Below are 25,227 nucleotides of genomic sequence, written 5' to 3'. Positions count from 1 at the left end.
CCAGTGCGCCCAGCAGGCCTTCCGCATGACCAGTGCGCCCAGCAGGCCTCCCGCATGGCCAGTGCGCCCAGCAGGCCTCCCGCATGGCCAGTGCGCCCAGCAGACCTCCCGCATGACCAGTGCGCCAAGCAGACCTTCCACATGACCAGTGCGCCAAGCAGGCCTTCCACATGGCCAATGCACCGAGCTGGCCTCCCACACTGCCAGCATGCCCAGCAGGCCTCCAGTTATGTTTGTGGCCCTCACATTCAAGAGAGAGAAAGAATTTTTAAATGCATCATCAGAAGCCCTTGAGCGTTGTGGACACTGCTTTTGATTCCCTTCATGACAAAATCTCGGATGCTATTTTCACCAAAACCATTACAAAGCCAGGGCAACAGAGTCACTTGACGTCTGACTGGATTATTATAAGACAGTCAGGGTTACTCTCTCCCTCGGCCTGCACCAGTTTCCGCAGGATGCCTCGGTGCATGTAGGTGTGGTCATTGGTCAGGCAGTAAGTAACAGCATCAGTGGCCTTACCCCAGAGCCGAGGCTGGTGTTGGGGCGTCTTGCGCGGGGCTCTGGGTGTGGATCTGTGGAAGGCTTCTTGCAGCCCTGCCAGTCCTCTTCGGGCTGCTTCCACTGCCACGTTTCTCTTATCTTCTTCCTGTCCTCTTGGAGTTGCGCCACACCAGGGTAGCCACTCTGACTTCACATTTGAGTTGCTGTGCCCAGGCGGAATCCTAGAGGATGTCTTTGCTCTGCGTCTAGCCCTTGGCTAAGCAGAGCCTGGGTATGGCGACATCTCCATTTGCTATTTCTGCCTTCCCACCTTCCTACCAGTCAAGTCTTCACATCCTCTTGTGCTCCTCTTCATTTTATTCCCATCTGCCGACCAGCCGCCTCCAGGGAAGGGGAGCAGCTCATGGGCGTGGAGCTCACTTTTGTTTCAGTGGACTGGCCCTCATTGATGGCGTTAGAGCCACAGAAATGGCAGTAATTAAAACTACAGCTATGTCAACAAGTTACACTGTACCGTTCATACTGATTCATGCAGTTGTGTGACTAGGTGCTCACTTAGCCCTTGTAAATTAAAAAGGAGGAGCCTCATGTTCTAAGACGGCCCCCTGCAGCCCTAAGCAAGATCCCTTCATCCCAGGACACCCCTGTATCTTTATTGTGCCTGCCCCTCCCCCACCTCCTGCCAGGCACTGCCGTTCCGTAATTCTGTCAAGTGGTATCTAGCCTCGTGGCAGGGTGCTAAACAGTGATTTATTGCTTGAATACACATCATGTTCATGGAAGTGATGTTTAAAACAACAGTAAAGCACTAAATAAATTATTCATTCCATGCTAATTCTTCACTTTCATTGCTGTAGTAAGCATCAAAATAAACAGCCTGTGGGGCATTTTATTTTTGCCACATTAATCTTGGCCAACTTAAAGGTGGGCGGGGGGAGAAAACCTAGAGAGGAGATTCCCTTCTCGATAAAGTAGATTCCTTTCATTCTACAGAGAAGATTAACTTGCTTTTTTCCCCCTACTCACCTTGTGAGTCACTTACTGGAGCCCTCCGGCCGGATGCGAGGACTCTACAGAGGCCTGTGCTCCTCTCTGTGGACAGTGTGGCTTCTTCTCTCCTCAGAGAGCCAACCACCGTAGGCCCAGGCCCTGCCACCAGGCCTTTTAGGTGACTGGCACTTTCAGGAGCGGGTGTGGTTTATAACTCCTACATTTCACTGACACTGACTTAGACTTCAAGGGTGGTAAGTCAAGAGAAGCAGTATGGGCGTAGTTACCCATCTTTGCAATTCACTCCTCAGGTAGGGTAGAGTGGTCGCTCGTTCCTAGCTGTCCTTAACCTCCTTTCCTGGGCACCTCATTCCCTGTGTTCGATTAGGGTCTGCTGAGTGATCTGCAATTCCCAAAATGGCCTTTAAGCACGTAGCAGACAGGTAGTTTTGAAGGTTCTCGGGACGTTTGACTCTTTTGTGAATGTGACTATGTGGTGCACACGGAGAACTCAGGCAGGGGTGGTCCTGAAGGTGGAGACTGGAGAGGAGCTGGAAACACAGCCAGCATTCAGGTGTCCAGGTCCATATCAGAAGCAGAGGATGTCTAGGTTGGATGTGTTCCTCCTGATCACCAGCCCACTCCCATCTCCTACAAGAAAACAACAAAACCTTTTCTCTATGTGGACCAAGGTGTGCTATGGTCAGAGACCCCCCACTTGGGTTGTGGGTGCAGCTCAAGGCAGGACTGTTCAGCTTGGAAGCAGAAGCCTGGAGCTCAGTACCCAGAACCACAGTGTAAAAAGAAGAGAAAATAAACAAAAACCTAAAGCTCTTAGATTGAAAAGGCTCTACCCATTATTAGCTGAGGACTGCTCTCTTCTCTGTATTTTCATGGTCCTTAATTTCTGTATCACTTAATGCAAATATGTCTAACCACAGCCATAGTGAATAATGTGGACAAGTGTCTGTTTTGTTTCATTAGCATCCAAGATGGCAGGTAGTGGATGGATGGATGGATGGATGGATGGGTGGATGGATGGATAGATGGATGGGTAGACGAATGGATGGACAGATGGATGGGTGGACAGACAGATTGACAGGCAGGCAGGCAAACACACAGACAAAGAGAAACTATCATTGAGTTCTGTGAATGGAAGAACACAAAATTTGCAACACTTTCAAGATTTTTCTTCTATTTTCTTCTCCAAATGACCAAATAATTTGTTGGTTATGTAGTTGAGTTCGAGACTCAGACTGTTCTGGTTTAAACCCATCCTCTCCTACGCTATCTCCAAGTGGATCATGGCCAAGCCACTAAAACATTTTGGCTTGTGGTTCAGGAGAAAAGAAGAGAGAACAAGATTTGTTTTCCCAGAGTGGTTGAGAAGGTATAGAGATTGTGTCACTCTAAATGTTAAACACAGCCACACACAAATACTTAATAAATTACCAGTAACAATCTGGTTGGAAAAGGGAAAACAGATCCCACCAAGCAATTTAATAAGTAGAGGAAAGGAAGCTAAATAAACTAAAGCCATAGAGTAAGGTATTAAAATGGGCTTTGTAATCAGAATCTGGCCTGTCAGTCACTACCGTTAGGGCCCAGGCTGCCTTTGTGATGTTCCCTTTGACATTGCCCACATCGTGCAGACAAAAGCACACAGGAAATCTGGGCAAGACCTGAAATTTAGACTTTGATTCCAGATCTGCACTCCGATATGCTTATTTTTGCCCTGGGCCTTTCTTTCCTCTGTGGAAGTGGAAAGATCTCTGCTATGTCCTGGCCTACCTCAGAAAGCCCACAGATTTGTGCATGAAAGTGAACACTTTTGAATGAAAGGACAGAAAAATCAATAAACCTTTGGGTTGGATCATAGACATGTTTTACAACCACTCAGGCCTCACAAAAGCGGTGCATTGCATTGAATTATCTGTGGCATCTAATCCTTTAATCAGTAAAGCTTTCAAGAGGAAATCCAGGGTATTTGGAATAGCATTCCTGAAGTTGGAATTTGATGAAATGGTAATGCTCTTTTCTTCCTCTGACCCGGGGTTTTGTGATCTCCTTCACCTCTAGAAACGAGCTACATAAGCTCTCATGTAATTGAAACATACTTCGAATGCTAGCAAAAGCCCATTCCCAGTACAACCAGTGAGACCATCAACAATATTGAAATTCTGTATGTCAGCGGGAGGATACCATGCGATGTTCAGGCGGATGACAAGATTAACAAGCACTCTGGCCCTAGGTTGATTTGAATGTGGGGGCAAGAGACAGACCTGGCTTGGCTTTCTGGGTCTTGTGAATGTCAAACTTTAACATCAACTAACAATTGTGGGTGTGTTTTAAAGAGTGGAGGAAAATGTAAGATTGCCATCTTTAAAAAGACTCTGAAAGAGTTTGCACTGCAGCTCAGCAGTAATGTGCTTGCTTAGCATGCATGAGACCCTGAACTTGACTTCCAGCACTAAAAAATAATACAAGGGAAGGAAGGAAGGAAGGAAGGAAGGAAGGAAGGAAGGAAGGAAGGAAGGAAGGAAGGAGAGAAGGAGAGAAGGAGAGAAGGAGAGAAGGAGAGAAGGAGAGAAGGAGAGAAGGAAAGAAGGAGAGAAGGAGAGAAGGAAAGAAGGAAAGAAGGAAAGAAGGAAGGTGACATCAGTGAGAGGGTGACACCCCAGTAGAAGCAGGTGAGGTGCTGGCCCAAAGTGCTGCAGCCTCCTAAAGCAGTGCTGACAGGATGAGCTGGCACAGCCTAGGAAGAGGCAGGCACGATCTGTGCAAAAGTGTCTTGGAGAAGAGAGGGTGAGAGACTCCAGGAAGATGAGAGTTCTGAGCCCATGCAACAAAACAGCATTCTAGAGATGGGCAGCACTGGACCTGAGAACTCAAGGCAGACAGGACTGCATGACACATCAGAGGAAATCCCAGAAAACATGTGCTGTTCATGCATGAGAGGAACTTGGAGCACAACCTCAGTGTCCTGCTGCGCCACAGGGCACCCTGAGCGCACGACCTTCGGCCTGTTTATGATCTAGGTTTGCTGGAATGCATTGCTTCACAGAAAGCTTTAAGGAGTGTTTGTATCAGGCAGTACTTACTAGAGAAATGGGTTTAATATAGGACATACAAATCTATAAAGATCTGCCAGATTGGCAGACGCTGGCTGCCCACAAAGCCTGGTGTGGAAGATTGCACAGGGACTGTGTGCGCGCTGTAGATCTGAAGGACCCAGTTGGAGGCCCGGAGCTCGCTGCAGTGTCCTATAAGCTTCCCTATCTGCAGGGCTCAGGGCCTGCACCAGAAAGTGGACGGGTCAGCCCTGGAAGCCAGAAAGTGACTCCCAAGGTGACAGGGAAGACTGGGGCTCCTCCAAAGGAAGTGGAAGCGGTCCTTCTGTCTTAGTTTCCCTTGCATGACATTCCAGTCGTTGTTCTCCCCAGGGCAGGTTTCCACACACAGCACTGCTCTGAGCCAAAATAGGTGGGTGTTGCTGAAGTTGACACAGTCAGCCAACCATCACAGCACCTGAAGGAAAACTGTGTCTGACAGGGAATTCCCAGTGATGGTTTTGAACATAAAGACTCTTTGGGGACAAAATTTGGGGTGTGATGAAAGTTTGCAAGGAGCATAGAGAGGCTACTCCAGGTGTGTGTCGGGGGTGGGGTCACCTGGCTGCTATCAGGCCCCGTTCTGCTTCCCCATTTCTCCTAGTATACCTGTGGAAGTCTCAGAAGAAATGAATGCGAGTCTTTACAGAACTAGTAATTTCCCATAGTCTTAATTACCCTTCCAATAAATATTCACTCTATTTTATTTCTAATGTTATTTTTCATTAAAAAATGGCCCCACAGTATATAAATTTCATCCCTAAAAAAGTGGTCCATGGTTGGTCCTCCACGTGGTAGACCTGGGTCCACAGCTTGCAGTGTCTTATCCCACATTGGGCCAAACCTGCCCTTCCGTCTGTGTGTGGGAATTCCCATCTGATTTGCTCAATCTTAGCTCTCAGATATTCTTTTTATTTTTTGTTTTTATTTTTTGTGGTCAGTTCAGCCTACCCTGGGGGTAAGGCTGGTGTGGTATGTGGTGTTGGGGATTGAACCACAGTCTCTGGGCACTTGCCTAAGTTTGCCTAAGCAAGCACTTTAGACTACTGAGCTATCTCGCCAGCCCCAAATATTCTCTTTAATAACAGAAGCTTCCAAAGGTGTAACATACATCCTTTGTCTGAGGGATGATTTGGCTTAGATGGTTTTGCTATATTCTCCAACTTTGCCTTAGGTTTCCTTTAAAAGAACAGTGAAGCATTAATTGGTATGTTCACTCTCTAAACATCCCATTGCGAAGGTTTGGAATTAGAACGTTATTAAAGCACCTTAGTTCTGTGATCAAAAGACAAGCGCTACATAAAAGCTGGTGAACCTCTTCAGGACTTTCCTCAGCCAACACAAGCTTATTTGTGTGTGTGCAGGCTCTCAGTGTGCAGCTCAGAATCCTAGTGATCCTCCTGCTTGCAGTCTCCCTGTGCTGGGATTACAGGCGTGTGCCCCCGCGCCTGGACTCCATCTCGGGCTCTTCGGGCCTGGGGTGGGGCCGGCGTGGCATGTTCTGCCGGGGTTGGACCCTGGCCCCCGGCTTGCCTACGCACGCGCTTAGTCCACTGAGCTGTGTCGCTGGCCCTAAAGCCTTTGCTATTTATTAATACATTATTTGCTTCTGGGTTTAAGATTTACCTTTCATTTTTATGCACTGTGTTTTAAATCCTGAACTGACTTTTAGGCAAGTTGTGTCCTTTAGCTCTCTGACAAAGCAAACAAAAATTATCTACCAGAGAAGTCAGTTGTTATGTTTATTGATTATTATTTTCAAGAGTATGAAATATTTCTCTCTCTCTCTAGCTTGCTTTTAGTTTTATCAATAAGAAAATTGTGACTTCAGTCTACTGTCTAATCTCTGGAGTTTTATTCTTGCTGCTTCTCTTAATTGTGGTTTAAAGGAATGAGAAAAAAATATATATATATATAGCTTACACACTTTTAGTTTTTTTTACTCTAGTGTTGTACTGAGATTTATGTTCTGATATTAGAATCACAGGAGTACCATGATACAACTATTTTTATTTATTAGCTTCCTGTAGTATTTTATGTTAACCTTGAAAAGTAATATCTTTTTAAATGGATTTGACCTCTTCATTCTCATGAATAGCTTCATAAAAGCCAAGATAGAAAAGTGGAAGCTGAAAGATTGAGTTCATTTCTATGGAGTGAAGCTAAATAATAGAAGTCCTAGGGTCAGAGAGGCCCTGCGCCGTGACAGTCCAGTGTGCTGCTGGACGGGGTGCTCCCTCTACGGATAGGGTCTCACCAGGAGCTGTCTTAGTATTCAGAGTGTCTGTGATTCAGACAGGGATTGCAGCATGTGAAAATCTGTCTTTCCCAGATCATTGCCTCTGGGAGGTGGAAGGAGATTTCGTTGTTCTTCACATCTCTTCCACCTCTCTTTCTGGACCCAGGTTATGCCTCTCTTACCTGATTAAACAAGTGGCACGAAGAAGAGCTTTCCAAGAGAAGCTAACACTGCGGATTTTGTTGTTTACCACACGCGGCATCCTCTGCATCGTCTGGGTTTTAGCGCTGTGCCCCAGTGGAATTTCTCCAGACGGACTTTTAGGAGCTTGGCCTGACCGTCGGGTTTCTTGCCTCCTTGGCACTAAGGACAGAAGGAGCCCAGCTTCGGAGCTCCGCCAGGGCCCTGCACATGGATTGTCTGAGCCATTGCTGCCCAGACACGCTGCGCTGCCTTCTCTCTCTCTAAGCTCTAGCCCTGGTTATTCTCAGGTCTTCTCATCTTTGTCTTTGCATCTCCAGGTCTGTTGGATTTATTTTTTAATTATTCATATGTATGCAGATTTTTCTTGTATACGTATTTTCTTCATGTTTTGTATAATTGTTGCATCTTGATCCTTCTTCGAGTGTGCATTAATAGAGGTATCTGGTTTTATCTATATGGCGATCATTTAATTTATCATGTCCCTTCTCCTGAATTACATGCAATGGAAATACATGGTGAATATTTATATTTTTGAAATTTACATGAATAGACACATTACCATTAATCTCCCTCAGCCCTGTGGGCTTGTCATACACCCCAGCATTCCCACAGCTCAGCGTTTCTGAAGCAGCTCTAGAAGTCCTCTTTCATGAGTATCTTTACAAGGTGTGATTAAAAACTGCAGTGTGGGCTACTGCTGAGCACTAGCCAGTGGGAAGGCAAGCCCCTAAGGGCTTGTACTGGGCTGGTTAAAACACATGTTTCATAGGCGTTTTGATGTTGTTGAAGATAGAGAAATTGCACAACGCCACATCTGATGAATAAGCTCGGTGTGGACACGCTTTCGTGTTTCTAGGGCCCACCTTCCTATCGGGTGGCTCTTGGCAGCAGCGTTCACCGTATGCTCATCAAACCTTGTAAGCCAACTTATGGAGAGTGACATTTAGACACCGCGATTTACCAGAGGAAGAAAAATATGAACCTACCGCACTGCTCGCTAAATACGAGCATGTGTTTGGGGAAGTGTTGTTTTATTTGTTATTATTCACCAGAAGAAGGAAGAGGAGAAAGTGGCAGAGGAGGAAAGAAAGAACTGAAGTGTCCACAATCAGACCACTTTGGGATTATGAAATTTGAAGATCTTGGCAGGAGGACATTCTTGAGTGGGCGGTATCCCTCAGCTTCGGGAAAAGAAGACCTTGCTGAGGAGCCAAGGAGGTGTTTTAAAGATTGGAATACAGTGGATACACCAAACTGGGATTGGTTTGTTAAATATAAATACCTGACTCTGGGACTCTGGCCTAACAGCCTATTTAAGTAAGTTCCTTTTGTTTGTTATGGAAAGAGAGAAGATGGTTTTCAGCAGAGTCCCTCAACCAAACGTTGCAGCTTTCCTTCTGTATGGTGTCATGCAGAGGACATTATAAATACACATTGTTTTGTGTGGGCTGCTACAAATCGCAAAGGTTATTGGGAGATTTAGCTCATCCACAATGGAAACGTGGCTGACTGCTTCCTGGATGTCACATGCCTCACGCTCACCCCACCCTCTTGCCGGACTTTCCTTTCTCTTGTGGTGCTCCTATGTGTTCCAGGCTTGCATTCCACACCTGAGTCTGTGCGTGTCTGCCCAGGCGTCACATCGGCCTTCCAGCTGCCCTCTTGGGCATCTTAATGCAATCTAGCAGTGACCGATTTCTCGCTCTATTCAGGACTCTAAAATGAACGCACTTTCATATTCACTTAAATGTTCCTAAGACTATGGTAATATAAAACATTCCATTGAAATCTGAAGATACAAGGGCTGGTAACATAGCTCAGTGGACTAAGTGCTTGCTTAGGTAAGTGCAGGGGCCAGAGTTCAATCCCTAGCACTATGCCATGCCGGCCCTACCACCCTTGCACGCTGGCAATGGAGTCCTGCTGTGGTGGTGCATGCCTGTAATCCCAGTGCTAGGAGGGCTGAAAATAGGAGGATCACTATGAGTCTGACCTGTGTAGTGAGACCCTGCACAAAAAAAAGAAAAAAGAAATCTGAAGATACATACATGAGCATTCAGCACCAAGAATCTATGATCCAAGGTTAGCTCAGTTCTGCACTGCATTAAATGAAAAAGATTAGTTCCTAGGGAGAATCTCACCAGCATTCAGATTTTTAAAACTGTAAAAAAATTACCAAATAATGCCAATGATTTGAGATCAACAAAGAGTTGAAACTGCCCTGGTCTGTCTGAAAGAAGGTGGAGTGAGAGAACAGTTCTATGCCTGACACCATGTCTGGGTGATAGTGTCTCTAGTGACACTTCTGCGGGGAACATAAGGGACAATACTGCAGACTTGTACTGGACAGTATACCACTGGGACACTTGTGCACCATGAGGAGGACTGTGGATGTGATGTGAGTTAGTCTTGCTCACCAGTAGCTCAGAAATTTAAGATAACTTGTTTGCATCTAAGTTACTTTCCAGAACACATGAGATAATTGTTTGCAACACCTTTGGTAAAAACGTGTCTGGCACACAGAGTAGACATCCAGTGACCACTCGATATCAATAAGGGAAGTCAGTAGGGCACTCAGCAAGGCATTCAAAGTCCCACACTGCTGTTGCCCAGCAGCCAACTTCTCCCTGCTTCTCTCTGGTGGCAGAACCAACCTCCATGAGAGGAAACACCAAGTGACAAAAATTCCACTGCTTCAGCCTGTGGACAGATGGTTCTGTTCCAGTCAGTGAGGATTAAGGGAGTTTTCTGGGAAGGCTTTTGGGAAAGACTTCCCTTCCTGTTGTGGTTTGAATGCTAAATGTCCCTCCAGGCCTTGGTCACCAGCATGTGGTGTTACTGAGAAGTTCTAGAACCTGGAAGAGGCAAAGCTTGAGGAGAAAAGGTCACTGGGGAAGTAGCCTCACAGGGAATATTAGGACCTAATCCCTCCTCTGTTTTTTTCCTTCTTGGTCTCTGTGAAGCGAGAAGATTCAGTGACTCCCTACTGTGATTCTGTACTGAGCCAGGACCTTACAACAATACAGCTCAGTGACCAGGGACTAAACCATTGAAGACCATGAGCCAAAGTAAATCTTCCCTCCGTTATGTTCATTATCTTGAATATTTTCACGTGGCAGAAAGCTGATGAACCCTGCCTAACTAAGACTCCAAACAACCCCAGAACTCACACACGCTGGAGGAGAGGCCCTGTTCTCCAGTGGGTGATGGAGGGTGTGTTGTGGCGGCCTTGCAAGCGCGATGGCAGGTCATAGCCCAAGTGGACATTATCAGAGGGGACACGCGCATGCCATTCAGGGCCTTAGTGGCTTTGGTACGTGAAGCCAATCCCAGAACAGCGTGAACGCTGGACTCCTACTAGGAGACGATAAACCTTACTGCTTGAGTCACTCTTACTGATCTGTTTTTTATCTAATGAATATTATGGCTCAACCAGGACTCAACACCAAAACCTTTTCTTTTGCAGCAAGGATCACTGTCAGCCTAATATCTAAGGCCCTCCACAAGAAAGCCAAGTCCCACCTTACACATCCTGGTATTCTGAGCTACGCCTTTGCTAACCTTCCAGGAAACTTGAGGACTTGCTCTTCCTCCTCTCTGAGTCCTCAGATGTATTTGAATGGATGCAAAGATAGGGACTGAAGCATATAAGGGACTGAGTCAGATTTGAAATAATCTGTCATGGGAGTTAAGGTGTTGGATAAAAGCTTGGCAAAAGAAAACTGTTTGGCTTGGGATTGTTTTCCTAGCACTCCAATGTAAAGAAAAAGATGCCAACTCACAACAATGATTTTCCTTAAAATACACAAATTCCAGATTGTGTCTTTGGCTCAGTTAATATTTCTCCAACTTTTCAACTGAAGCAGAAGTTTTCATTCTTTAGATGAACTACAAATCCTTTAAGAATCTGATCTGATAAGATCTGTGAGTATAAAACCATGACTATAACTTTAATGATATCCTTGATCTTCTGAATCTTTAGAGGGTCAAATGTTCTGTAGTGAGCTGCTGCTGCAGCCGGCTGCAGAGTGGCCCTCTGAGCTGAGATGGAGGAGAAACACCACAGCCTGCTGAAGCTGGAGGGGCAGAATGGAGACGGCCGGCTTCCTCACCAAATGCAGCCTGTGGACATCTTCTCCATGCTGCCCCTTGCTCATGGAGCCAGCTGTGGCCCATTCTGGGAGAGGTTTCTGAACCCCAGCTTGGATGAGCTTTGTGAGGTCTACCCATGCATCGCAATCACAGAAACCCCTACCCAGGCCAGCCCCAGGCCTTGCTGACTGCAAGGAAATACACAAGACACTGTGCTGTTCTGTTGTCCTTTCCAGTGAGCTCCTTCTCATCTGTGTGGCTGAGGATTTGGAGCCCCAAACCATACAGAGTGACGCAGACTTGCGGGTCCCAGAGCCCACGCTGCTCCGCGTGGAGCAGCCTGAGGTACATGTGGGTGGGGCTCCCCTACGAGCTGTTCCCATGGCTGCACACACACAGTAGTCCTTTGTCTGGTGGCCAGCAAACAACTCCCGACCCCGTGGGTTGTCTCTTCACTGTGTTGGTGGTTTCTTTTGCTGCGCAAAAGCTTTTTAATAAGATGAAGTCCAAGTTGTTGATTCCTGGTCCAGTGTGATTTTTCCAAAGTCTTTTAGAGTTCTACCTATTCTATCTTCTAATAGATTCAGTGTGTCTGTTTTAATATTTAGATCTTTGATTCATTTCAATTTTACTTTAGTGCATGGTGCATGATGTGGTTCTAGCTTTAATCTTTGGCTTGTGGAAATCCAGCATTATTTTTAAGCAGTTTTTCCAGCATTATTTAGTAAGGAGACTCTCTTTCTTCCAATAAAAGTGTTTGGCATTTTTGTCTAAGATAAGGTGGCTGAGTGTGTTTGACACTGTTTCTGCACATTCTAATCTGTTGTGTTGATCCCTGCATCTGGCATTTTTGTTTTTGCTTTTTTTTATCATGATGTACCTGTAATATAATTTCAAGTCAGAGATTGTGAAGTCCCTGATTTTTTTTGTTGCCTAGAATTATTTTGCTAACCAGACCCCCCAAATTTAAAAACCAATCCAAAAATGGGCATTTGAAATTAGTACATACTTCTTAGATGAAGAAGAAGAAATGGCAAATAAATATATGAAAAACTGTTAAACACTTTTCATCATTTGAAAAATGAAAATTAGAACAATTCTGAGATTCTGTCTCACCCCGGGAAAGAATGGCTGCCATCAAAAAGTCAACCAGTAACAAGTGTTAGCAAAGATGTAGGGGGAAAATGAACTCTCTCCAATGTTGGTGAGTGTAGACTGGTGAAAGCCCTGGGGAAATCAGTGCAGAGATTCATCAAAACATTAGAAATAAAGATTCCTTTCCTGGGGTGCCATGCCAGCCTTGCCCTGGGGTGCACTGAGAGGGCACCTGAGACTGAGCATGGTGATGTGTGCCTGTAATCCCAGCGCTTGGGAGGGGGAGAACAGGAACACCAGTATGAGTCCGATCTGTGTAGTGAGACCCTGTAGACCCCATACTAAGCACATAAAAAAGTGAAAGATTCCTTTTGGCCTAGCTATTCCTCTTCTTGGTATCTTCCTGAGAGATTAAAAATTACCATATCACAGTAATATATGCAGACCTGTGTGTTTAGGGACACAGTTTGTAATAGCTAATTCTTGGAAACAGCCCAAATGCCCTGTAACTGATGAATGGCTAAGATGTAAGGCTTTAAAAAACAAGAAGAAGAACAACAGCAAAACAAAGCAGCAGAGAACCAGTCTGCCATAAAGAAGGACAAGCTTGAGATAGTTCTAGCTAAATGAATGCACATTGAAGCCATTCTCTTAAGTGGAATAAATCGACACACCTGTAAACACTGTATTGTTTTTCTGGTGTGAGAAGCCAAAAGTGTAGTTAAGGACCAAATACGTATAATAGATAATGCGAAATAGGAGAAAATATTCAAATGGAAAAAGGAAATAGGGATGGGAGAGGAGAAAGGAAGCAGGGGAAAAGGAAAAAATGATGAGAAAAGAAGGAAAAAAATAGAAAAGTTTTTGTAAATGAGGGGAGAAGGAGTTGTGGGGAATTAGAAAGGCATGCGTTATATCATGCACAGATCTCGTTTAATCAATGTGATCATTATGTACCAATAAGTTCAATTAATAGAAAAAAATAAAATTTGAGGGAAAAAAGTGAGACACAAAGAGAAATGAAGAATAAAAGCATTAATAAGTGAATCCATAGAAGATGCTTCCCCATTGTAGAGATGTAGATGAGTTACAGAAAATGAGCAGGCCGAAGGTTCTGAAGGTAGCCTTTTTGTAATAACAAAATGGGAATTGTTGTCACTAGTGCAAGTCTGAGATCTTCTGGAAGTCGAAGCTGAGACGAGACGCTTGGGGGTTCGCTGACTTCCTTACTAGAAAGAGAATCACCAGGACTCCTCAGAAAGAGGCAGAGGAGGGTTTATTAGGCTGAAATTTCAGTGTACAGTCAAGAGTAGTACAAGCCTCAGAGAAATGGTTTTATTATTTCCTGAAAAAGGGGACATTTATGTTCTCTTGAAGGGCTGGGATTCCTGCTAAGCCTCTCGTGCCTGCCAGCTGTAGTAGTCTCGCCTGTAGCGATGGGCCCAGGTTGCGGCTTTTGTTTATTAGATGCAATTTAAACATTCTCTGGATTCTCTGAGCCTGTTCCTTGATCCTAGGATTTGGTGCCTGCTGGTTACTTTCTCAGGGGAGCCAAGTGGAGAACTTTCATTATTCCTGAGGTGTTTTGGGCGCGAGCATCTGGGTTATGGAATCTCAGCTCTAAGCTGGGAAGGAAGTCTTTGCTTGCTCCTTGGAGACCCCCGTCTCTAGTGCGCAGAGCCTGGGACCCTCGTGGCGCCCACATCCCCTGCAGAGAGGGTGAAAGATTTTCCTGGTGGGGTGGGGGACTGGCATTCCATGAGTGGGATCGAAGCTTGTTCCTTTAAAGGATTTTAGGCAGCCGCACAGTTGGCCGGCAGGAGCCACAGCAAGAGGTTAGGGCAGATTTCCTGTGTGGAGAGCAGTTCTGAGAGTCAGCTGGGTGCTTGGGCTGTGCCTCTGGGGAGGCCCAGAAGGCCCTGCATGCCCAAGCCTTAGCGCAGTGGATGGAGGTCCAGGCCGTCAGCCACGGATGCTTGTGTTGCAGCTACTTAAAAATAATATCCTCAGATTTGGACAGGAACCTGTAGATGCTGTCACATGGTCACCATTTACTCTTCTGGGTCAAGGTTGGTTTGAAACTGGCGTGAAAACGAGATGCAACTGGAAGCAGAAGCCAATGGACACTGTGTGTTGGGTGAGAGCCTGCGTGTTCATGCAATACACTTGTTGTTAGTAAAGCTGTAATTGAATGCTGCGTCCTTCAACCCATGCGGGCAGAATGTGAAAATTTTTATAGAATGATATAAGAAATTGAAATGTATTATTAAGAAATATAATTAAGCAATGTATTATACAAATACATGTCACAGGTTACTGCATTCAACAAGTCGGTTGAGATTTCTTTTTAAAAATTTTAAAAGTACACAAAATTATGGACAATAAGACCAGAATCGGTAGGCAATTGCACTCTTAAATTTTTCTTCAGAAAGAGTTGTGATTTACAGATCTGTGTCCTTTAACAGGAGCTGGTAAATAATAGAACAGAACAAAAAAATGGAAGCAATGAGATAGGCTAATGCATAGTGGTGCTTCTCAAACCGTCCTCGAGTAGGTGGTAAAAATACTGGAATGTGCATAGGCAAGAAAGAGAGAAAGAAAAGCGAAGAGAGACCTCACGTAATTGATCGAAGAGCGAGCTAAAGGTTAGCATCTCTCCCTTCATCCTGGCTCTGGTTCTGAAAACAGAAAGATTAAATAGATTGATTTAAGCAGATATGCTTTGAAATGTCATAAACGATGCTGCTTCTGCTGCGTATTGATAAACTGCCCGAGTGCATCGCTGGCATTTCAGTTCTACTCACAGCAAGAAGAAGCGAAAGAGAAAGGTCCTCCTTCCCCCCGGCTGTCCCAGGAACTTCCTGAACAGCATCTGTGCGTGCACGCAGGCAGCTCTACACCCTCACACACTGGGTAAAAAGGTCCCCTGTGGGGCGCCTCGGTATTCCCTCGGCAGATGAACAGGAGACATGGCCCGTGACCAGCTGATCTTCATTATTTAAGTCACTGCTGTATTGTATCAAAACAGCAACTAGCCAGAAATGCTTTATGCCCGGAACCCATTTTCTTGGTGGGGGATTTCTAAGTCTATTCTGCAAAATTTCACTGAGGTGGAGCAGCGACATCATTCTGTGACTTCAAACAAACAGCCACCCTGCTGCCACCGATCACCATTCCTGGGATGGCGGTGATTGAATTTAGCACTTAGAGCAGTTGAATTGGCACGCAGATCTGTCACGCATTCCCTCCCCGCGGCAGGTACCATCTGATGTGCCCAGAGGGCGCCCGGCTCCTCACACATGCTCGCATTCTGCTGGAGAAGCGAGTTCCAAATAGATAAGCGAAGCCAGCCTTGCTGTGGCTTAGTAGACAGTGGGTGTGTGCGCTGGTCCTGCAGGGTCTCGGTCCTCATGTTCCTGCGTGTCCCATGTCCCTAAACTCACAGCAAATCTCAGCTCAGAGTTCCAGTTTGCTTGCTGAGGAAAAGTGTTAGGAATCTGCTCGGTGATGCACCTGCCTCAGTAAATCAAGCACTGTCCAGGAGAGGGGAACTTGGAAGGATGAGCTCCCTGGAGCCGGAGGTCTCTGAACTCCTTCTCTTCTCGGGGTGTTCTGTGCTCCCTGTGGCTAGAGCAGTCCCTTGGCCTGCACAGAAAGTCCAGGTTGTCGTTTTTCTGCTGAGTTAGAAGCAGCAGGTCTGGCCGGAAGTTCTAGGTTAGGAGCTCCAGGAGCGAAACAGACTTCAACAAAAATCCCAGAGCAGACACCTCCACTGCACTCCTCTTGAAGCAGTGAGTGGGCGTGGGGAAGCCAGAGGCAGGGGCGGGCTGCACTCCGGGTGCATCTTCCTGGGCATCCTGGCCTGCCTGTGCCTCATGTACAGGCAGATTCTGGTCTGCTGCAGGCCACAAAGTAGCTCCAGCTGCCGCAGGAGCCTGACATTGAGATGCACCGAGAAGGACTACATCTGCTCCCCGCCAACTCCCTTTTCCTGTAGTGATCGTGTTCAGTCCTAGTGAGAGTGCAGGTTCGCCGCAGCTCTGTCTTTATGTTCTCCGGATTGTGTCAGCTAGGGTACACTCGAAGATTTACAAGGCCTTCTTTTTTTGGTCTTTTTGGGACAAGGTTTCTTTATTCAGTACAGGCTGGCCTTGAGATCACTTCGTAGCCGTCTGGTCCCGAACTCACAGCAATCCTCCTTCCTCAGTGCTGGGATTCTGGGGCGCACCAGCACACCCCAGCACAAGGCATATTTTCTGTGGCCCCTGCAGGGTGGGTGTGCAAGACTGCCAACGGACCTCTTTGCACCGGACAGCTGGGGAATTCAGTTAAAAGTCCAAGTCCTAGAGCTGCCAGCAGAGCCTGCGCCAGCCTCTAGCAGGATGCAGAGGGATCTGGGCTGGCAGGCTGGAGGCAGAAGTCCAGCCGCAGTGTGGAGCCTGGAGCCCCGCTGAGGAAGCTGCAGGGAGAGCTGATTCCTTCCCTTCTTCTTCTGCCCGGGTACAGGCCAGGCACAGAGGGCTGCACACACACCCCTGCACGAGCCCACCACCCGGACACATCCACAGCTCTGCTAGCCCGATCTCCTCCATGTTTCCTGTTTAAGTTGACACGACAACTTACCACTGCATGTACTGACCCCGGAACAAATTCTGAACTCTTAATCAGTGTGTCCTGATATTTGAAAGGAAGAGTTAAATTGTCTGATTTTATCTGACAAAGGTTGAAAGCAGTAATAGGATAAATATCAGGAGGGAATCTGTTGAGAACGTCATGCCATCCCTCTCACATGGCTCCTTCCGGGATGCCTTCCTGATTCCAACTTCATATTCTTTCTGTCACAGAGGCCTTTCCATCCGCCAAATTCCACAAGCTTTGGATTGCCGAAAGCCTGGATGTGCCCCTCTTAGCACACTGCTGCTCAGCCAGTGTTGCAGACTGGCTTCTGTCCAGTGCCTTTCCTAAAGACTGTGAAGTCAGAAAAAAAAAAAAAAAAAAAAAAAAAACAGCTAAAACCACGCTCACAAAAAGGAGAAAGGAAAGATCACTGTGCTAATATCGAAGATCCACATGCTAATTTATATGTAATTTGTTTATTACCTAATTTTACTCCACCTAGCAGTGATTTCTGGAAAGCAAGGAGCATTTACCCACCATGCCTTTGAAGAGACGCAGATGCTGTGCTCCAGAGAGGTGCAGCCACCTGCTCTGTGGTTGGGCCAGGGAGAGAGGTGGGAGGGACCCGCCACCCATCCCACCGCTCTTGGTGGAGCACGTGTTTGGCAGTTCTGCCAACTTTCTCCCAAGCATTGAGCCTCCTGGTGTGAGGGATGCACAGAGTGTGCTAAATCTTGCTGCAGGGTGACAGGGACAGTCTGGATGGGAATGCCAGATCTTCGGGAAGGTCTACCAATATCCCCCGTCAAGGCAGTGAGGACTTTAACAATCCATTCAGTTAAGTTAAGCACCCATTAGAGGAAGCCTAAGCCCTCCCTTGGGCCGGTTCAGCTCTATGAGAGGATAATTGTTTGTGACTAACCATGAGTTCCTCTCTCGTCTGCAGGTGATTCTCATTCTGACGAAGCTCTATGACTATAACCTGGGGAGCATCACGGAGAGCTCACTGTGGAGGTACGTGGACAAATGGAGGCAGCAGCAACCGTGCGGCTCACGCAGGCTGCCTTGGGGGTCTCCGGCTCTGCGCACCCCTTTCTTGCTCTGTGCCTGCATTCTGCAGTTTTCTTACTGATGGGCTGGGTTTCCTCTCCAGGCCGGCCAAGGTATGGCCTTCTTTACAGAGCCCCATGTCTGCCAGGGAGAGTTTTGTGCTGTGGTGTTCAGTGGGCTGTGCACACCTTTTGGCTCCCGTGATCCTCAGTGATACAGGAGCTTTTGAGCAGAAGGGAAAGCACAAGGCCCTTCATAGAGGTGCCCCACGCAACCCTAGGTGTGCGGAAGTCAGGCTGCCTAGCAGCTGTGTCCTCCTGCAGCTTCCTTTGCAAGGTCTCATGGCTCAGGGCAGCACACAAGTGAGAGTGTCACACAGATACATATACACCCTGGTGGCTGTGACTCAGTGTCGCCTTGTCCCTACAGGGAGTGTGAAAAAGTCTTTAAACAGCCAGGCTTGTGCTCCATGGGGATACACCCTCCTGTGGAACAAGAGCACAAAGATACAGCCAAGCTGCCAAGAGTGAAAACCAGGAGAAAACGGCCTCCTCAGAAAACAAGCTATCTGCTTCTATCTATCTCTGAAAGTCTGCTGTGTTTTTCTTACTCCTAATGGCTTTTTCCTGTCAGTCGGTGTCTAATCTGGAGCCTGGGAGGGGAGGGAGCTTTGGTTAATCGTATGACCCTGACAGTGCCCAGCATGGGGACCGGATCAAGATGACCCTAGGGATAACCAAAGTGACTTGAGTGTGGGGAGTTTCGTGGGAGCCTGGATAGAAGTGGAATCCTGTGGCCATGCGGTGCTTAGTGCTTACTGTATGGCTTAAACTCAGTAACTGTTGATCAGAATGTTCATGACGCTGTAAGCTTGAGCTTCCTGCATGGGCTTCCCCACTGATAGTAAGTATAGAAGAATGAAGGCTTTTTTCTCCAGGGCATCTGCCGTTACAGGGTCGGTGGCATATTACAAACTTGGAAGGCATGCATTTTTGTCTCAAGGAGCAGAAGCCTCTAGAAGTCATCAGCCTGTAACTGCTCAGAGGGAGGGATTTGCCACTGAGCCAGAGGGATAGGCCAATGCTTGGACTCCGGGTGCTTCTGCCCTCTGATGGGGCCGAGAAGAAAATTCTGCCCAGCCTAGAGGAGGAGGAGCTCCCGGAGTGAAGCACTACGGCATCCTGTCAGTGTGAACCTCTCTCCTGAGCGTCAGCCTCTGGTATGAAGTGTGGGAAGGAGCACCGAGCATGCCCTGCTGCCTTCTCAGTGTGTGGGTGTGCGTGTGTGTGTTGTTAAGTAAAAGTAAAGCATATGCCTGCGGATATTGCGTGTGCTTTCCTAGTACGCCCGCAGTGTGCATTCGCTCTGTAATGTCACATCCTGGGTATATTTACTAAAGATGGGTTTGATGACCATTTTAGTTCTCCAACAGAAAGGGCAAGCACCCATCTTTGAGAAATAGTCATCTGAAGAAAGAAAAGAGGGTCAGGATATGATGGCTCAGTTCTGTAATCCCCCTTCTTCTGGAGCCCAAGGCGGGACGATTGTGAGTTCAAGGCCACGCTGGACAATTTAGCACAACTGTGGCTCCAAAAAGTATTTCATTAAAGAAGGCCAGAGGCTCAGCTCAATGGCAAAATCCAACCCTTGGCACTGGGTAGGAGGAGGAGGAGGAGGAGGAGGGGCATGGGGAATAAGAAGGACTGTGCTTTGCAAGGCCTTCATGAGGACGTGGGTTCCCGGGCTCCTCATGCTGCCCACAGTGGGGCTGGAAGGACCTGCCAGAGAGTGCTGATTCAGGGGGAGAGTGCAGCACTTTGGATAGCCAGAGGAAAGACTCAAAGGAGAGTGTCTCATGGCTCTGAGTGATCTCCTTAAGCCCTGCCTTAGAGAAAACCCATCGCCAAGTGTCAGATCCTTTCTTCTGCACCAGCTCAAGGATACTACATCGAGAACATGCTTGTGCAGAAGCTTTGGTACTGGGAGCCCAGGACAGAGTTCAGAGCTCCTTGGGCATGCTGTGGACTGAGCACAGGCCCTGGAGCTAACCCAAGGTGCTGTGCAGGCCAGAGAAGGCAGCCCAAGTAGCAATATATAAGTTTTTCCCATTCATTTGTATAACGAGCAGGTATCGATTAATTCCTTAAATAGCTCTGTGAATTATTCTGGCCCAGGGAGAGAGGATGGACATGTTCATGTGTTCAGAGCACAGAGCCGTGCCCATCATGTGTGCACTTCAGATGTGCATGTGCAAGCAGTGTTACATTTTCTTGGTTCATTTCTATGGAGTGCCAAGTAGCACAATTAGTGTGTCGCATTCCTCAGACTTAGGTATGTTAGTAACTCCATAGAAGAAGTGCTTTCCTGTGTCCCATCGATTCCATTATAAGACAGACTATATTACATATTTATAAATAAACTACATGTCATTGTCTAGTGTCATATTATATATGAATAGCATGTTCAAAGTGTTGTGACATTCTCATCAGCACTTTTCCTACTTTTGGAAAATATTGGGCAAGAGAAAAATGACTTCCTGCCCAAACGCTAGATGCAGGCAGCGTTCAGGTGAACCCTGATTCTTTCACAGTGAACAGTGGCATAGTGAGAAGCTGGGGTCACACATGCCCTGGGAGTCAGAAGAAGCGAGAGGCCAGGAGGCACTGGGCCTGCTGCTGATGTCATGGGCCTGCAGCCTCACCCGTGAGCCCCACACGAGGGACAGCACCACAGACCCAGTTAATGTGCTTCGGCTCTCCCTGGTGTTGTCACTGATGACACCTTAATCCTGTCGCCCCTGCTGAATGTGTGTGGCCTCTTGCTGCTGTTCACCGGGGAGTCCCGTGAGGAGGAAAGGGGTGAGCTGCCCCTCAACAATTACCCATCACTTCAGCCCCACCTCGGATTGGATTAGGTTGGGAGATTTGTGGTGTTGGTGCTTTTACCTTGTTGCAGCAAGATAAGCTTAAAGGTTGAGATAAATAAAATGTCGAAATCTAGATACAGTATCTCTGAGAAGAAATGTATTCGTCCTTTCCTCTCTTATGCTGGAGCAATCAGCCCTCTGCTGGAAGCGTCCTCGCTGGAGAGGGAGCCCTAGGCAACTCCCGAGGAGCGGCGAAAGTGCAGGCTCGTGGGGGGGCGCACACCCTCCCGCGGTGCCCCCATTTGATGTACAGGCTCCCTGCCAAGGCTGGCTGGCAGATCCTGCATCCCCTGCTCAGACCCTCAGGAGACGCAAGCAGGCTTCCAACTATGCCCTTGTCGAGCAGCAGAGCTCGCTTTGGGGACACAAAGGAGCATGTGCTTGGCGTGAATGAGTTAAGCTTCTTAAGTGCTTCTGCACTGGTCGCCAGCCCCATTTCCCCTGTTCTCAGGAGACGCATAGTGATTCTCCAAAGAGGCTTCCGGGTAGCCTGCACAGAGTCCGTGCTGTGGGAAGCTGGAAGCAGCACTGGGGTCTGAGCTGCTGGGACCAAAGGAAGCTAGCTCCAGGCTGGGAGCCTGCAGGGCTCCATCTGCTGGAAGGCTCCTCCTCTTCCCAGGCAGGCCAGGGTGGGTGAAGGCAGGGCTGCTCAGGGGCCCATGGGTGGTCTCTGCTGATGTTGCCCTGTGGAGTCCAGTTTTCACTGAGCCACAAACCCAGCGCTGTTGAACATAACTACACACCTTAAAAATGATATGTGTGATAATTTCCCATAGTGAGAGTTCTTCAAGTTATGCGCTACCCTGGCACCTCCATAACTGGGCTGACAAATGCTTAGCACCTCCCAGAGATGCTGGGAGGCAGCCAGGCTCCCGCGCAAGGTCAGGCAGCATTTTGAATTGTGGTGCTTTGCATTCTGGGTCCTTTTAAATTTTGTAACACTGGAACTCATCCCATTTTTTGTTACGTCATGGTGCTGCTTGTAGTTCCTGACTTACTATTATTTATTTTACCTTGGCTTACTATTATTTAGAACTTATGTAGACTAGAGCTTATCATTTTTGAAATCCCCCAAATGATGAATGTTCATTTCAGTGAGTGAAAAAATGCAAAAGATGAAACAAAGTCAATGTCTTCTGTCTTCTTACTCAGATCCAGTGTTCCTGAGGTCAGAGGTGCTGCCAATTCTGGATGATTCTGTCCATATCTTTAGGACCCAATGTAAAAAGGAACTGTTATGTACATATGCTAGTATTATGTTTTGTGTTGAAGAACGTAGGGGTATACTACGCGCCGACCTCCCGCAGTCAGGCGCATTTCACGGATCACCAAGGCAAGGGTGCCTGTCCAGGTGAGTGTACTTGCAGAAACAGGTCAGAGTTGTTGCCTTAGCCCAAGCGCGTGAATGCTGCGTGCTGAATTAGACAGCTCTGTGCTTCATTAGCTTCTTCAGTGCTCCCTGGGTACCAACAGAGTCCCAGGGCTTTTACTCTCATGACAACTAAAACAAATAGGGATTATTCATATTCCTGGTTTTCAGAGAAGAGAAGTTAGACTTGGAAACGTTAAGGAGCATGGTCAATGGTCATTCAACCTGGGAAGCAGCAGAGCTGATGTTGAATTCTGTTTTCTTTATATCTACGCTTCCTCACTTCTTCTATGCCATTTCTATGGCTTTATGGTGAATTCCTTCAGTATTTGATTTTTATATATCATGTTTCAATGAATGTATTTGTACAATATTCTTATGTTTTGTTAACTTTATCCCTGCCAAGTCCCAAGTGTTAAATCATGGTATCAGAAATGTATGCATTTATAAGGCACTGTAAATACATATTTGAGATTTTCTTCTAAGAAGATTGGAACACTATAACCACAAGCAATAAAAGATTGTCCTTAGGGCTGGCCAAATAGCTCAGCAGATTAAAGCAACTGAAAGTAGGGGCAGGGACCGGGGTTTTGATCCCTGGGCCTGCTGTGCCATCCCCACCCCCCAGGGCACACTGAGAAGGCAATTGAGACTGGGTGTGGTGGTGCACGCCTGTAATCCCAGCTCTTGGGAGGCTGTAAACAGGTGAACACTATGAGTCTGATCTAGCAATGAGACCCTGAACACCTTGTAGACCCTTCCCTAAAATACAGAAGAAAAATAATAATAGATTGTCAATGTCCCTACAACCTCATCAGGGCAGAGTACATTCTTCGTTTAATTTTTGCCAGTATTTGGGGTGATGTCTTGCTGTGTGTGCTCCAGTGGATTTCCCCCAACTGTTAGTGATATGGCGCCTCTTCAGTTTCGTCATTCTGTGCACCTATGGAATCCCTGCCCCCACACTGCCTGGGCAAAAATAATTGCCTTTTATTCTTTGAGCTTGCAGTCCATTTTGTATCTTTGTCTTCTAAAGATTTCTATTTAGTGCAGTTCAACAAAGATCTATTAGGCTCTTTCTCAGTGCCAGGTACAGTGCGAGGTAAAGTATGGTAATCCATATATGGGTAGGAAATTGTTTCTTCCCTAAAGGAACTCAAAACTGAGTCAAGGGCAGACCATGGACAAGTGTAGGAAATGTGGCGCAAAACTATTGAAGAAGTTATGGCAATGCTTACCTGTTTCCATGTCTTAGTTACTTTCTTGTTTCTGAGATAAATACTCCACACCTAAAGTTAAAGGAAGAGAGTTTACTTCGACAGTTTGTAGAGATTTCAGACCATTGTCAGCTGGCTCAGAGGCAGTGTGGTGGGGCAGAAGGGCAGCACAGGGAAAACAGGTCATGAGGAAGCGAGCAGCAAGGCTCCCTTTCCCTTTTACCCCATCTAGGGTATGAGCAATTTGGGTGGTGCTGTCCTCACTCAGGGTGGGCCTTTCATTATTCACAATCAGAATTATGCTAAACCAATCAAGGGACTAATTTAGTGCCACATCTTAATCCCAGTACCACATACCCTAGGTCCAGCCAAGTCTGAAAAGCCACACATAGCTTGACAGAGCCTGAAACTTAGGGGCTGCGGCTTGATACAAGTGGTAACATTCCATGCTTGCCTGAAAGTTAAAAGATTGTAGCCATCCCTTAGTTTCTTTTTGTTTGATTCACACCAAATATACTCTTCTCACATTCAGACAAAGAGTGAGTTTAATCTCAACTGTCTATGTTATAGGGGAATAATATCCTTAAACTTCTCTTCTGGAGGGTAAAGAACTTCAGTTTGCAGAACAAAAATTAGAGAAAAAGAAAGGCTGCAAGGATAGCCAACGTTTTCACCCTAGCCACTCAAGGTCAGTGAGGACTGAAGACATAGGAGCATCTGTACTGTAACATCCTGTAACTCAGTTGTGTACCAAATTTTCTGATCAAGGACATTATGGGGCCACAGAGCAGTGTGATCAATGATGTAGAGTGTGCCTAAGGAGAGTCACATGGAGAGAAAACATTCTCTCAGGGTTTCACAGAAAGCAAATTGGTCAAGCAATGGCTATGACTCATGCACATGGCTGGCACTGACAAAGGATCTATAAGCTGAGGTACAGGGTTTCAGGGTAAATTATGAGGGAATTTGACTGACCTTGTCAGGTACAAAAGTTGCATTTCATGCTATATAGGTCTTGCTTTATCTTGGTCTTAACCATTCAGCAGAAAACTATAAAAATGTAGTATGAAAAGTAATGCCATATTAATATGCTGAGGTATAAAAGACTCAAGTCAACAACTTGTGACATTGCCAGTCCTATGGATAACCCACTACTATTATGGACTACAAGACTAGATTGGATTATGTTGCTGAATTCATGCATCTACACTATTTAAATGGCAATGGAATACCCATCTCTGACAAAACTAAACAAAAAAGGGGATATAAATGAAAGACCATTTTGTATCTGTATATTCAAAATAGTTAGGATAGATATACAGCTACTGTCTCTTAATTCAATGAGAAGAAAGATTTGTACTAATAGTGTTTGAACAGGCTATCATGTCTGCATCTTGTACTATGAATAACCACTGCAAAGACAGCAATATGCAATGTATTAATTATTGTAACTGTCCTACTAGCCTGTTTGGAAACTTTCTCAATGCTATTTGTTTCTCAATAAAATTAACAAAAAATATTATTGTTGTTGTTGTTACTTGAAGCAATGTATTAAGAAATGGGCTAGGATTACTGAAATCCGATTTGCTTTATACTTGTTGATGTCTTAAAAAGTTAAACTAATGCCAGGTAGGAGACACAGTTTTGAATAATAAGCTGGAGAAGCAAGTGAAATGGAATCTTCCTACACTCCAAAAGGAAGAGTGTGATGAGCAGGAGTATTTTTTTTCTTTTCAAAGTTTTATTGATAAACATATAGCAATGAGACAGTTTCAAATCAAATCGAAAGTACAGTTTCAACAAATAATACACTG

At 46.3% G+C, this 25,227-nt stretch overlaps 1 protein-coding gene across 1 annotated transcript in view; it reads left to right on the top strand.

Annotated features, from left to right (window-relative positions):
- Window positions 1-25,227, top strand: part of Sorcs1 (sortilin related VPS10 domain containing receptor 1) — a 526,874-nt gene that overhangs the window by 185,444 nt on the left and 316,203 nt on the right. The window contains exon 2 of the mRNA XM_023715489.1: window positions 17,798-17,865. Within this exon, the coding sequence (XP_023571257.1) occupies window positions 17,798-17,865 (68 nt within the window). The remainder of the gene's footprint in view (window positions 1-17,797; window positions 17,866-25,227) is intronic.

This window comes from Octodon degus, unplaced genomic scaffold, assembly GCF_000260255.1.
Source record: "Octodon degus isolate 3935 unplaced genomic scaffold, OctDeg1.0 scaffold00042, whole genome shotgun sequence".
NCBI lineage: Eukaryota > Metazoa > Chordata > Mammalia > Rodentia > Octodontidae > Octodon > Octodon degus.
The sequence above is the reverse complement of the archived record's forward strand: the minus strand, read 5'-3'. Positions and strand labels throughout refer to the sequence as shown.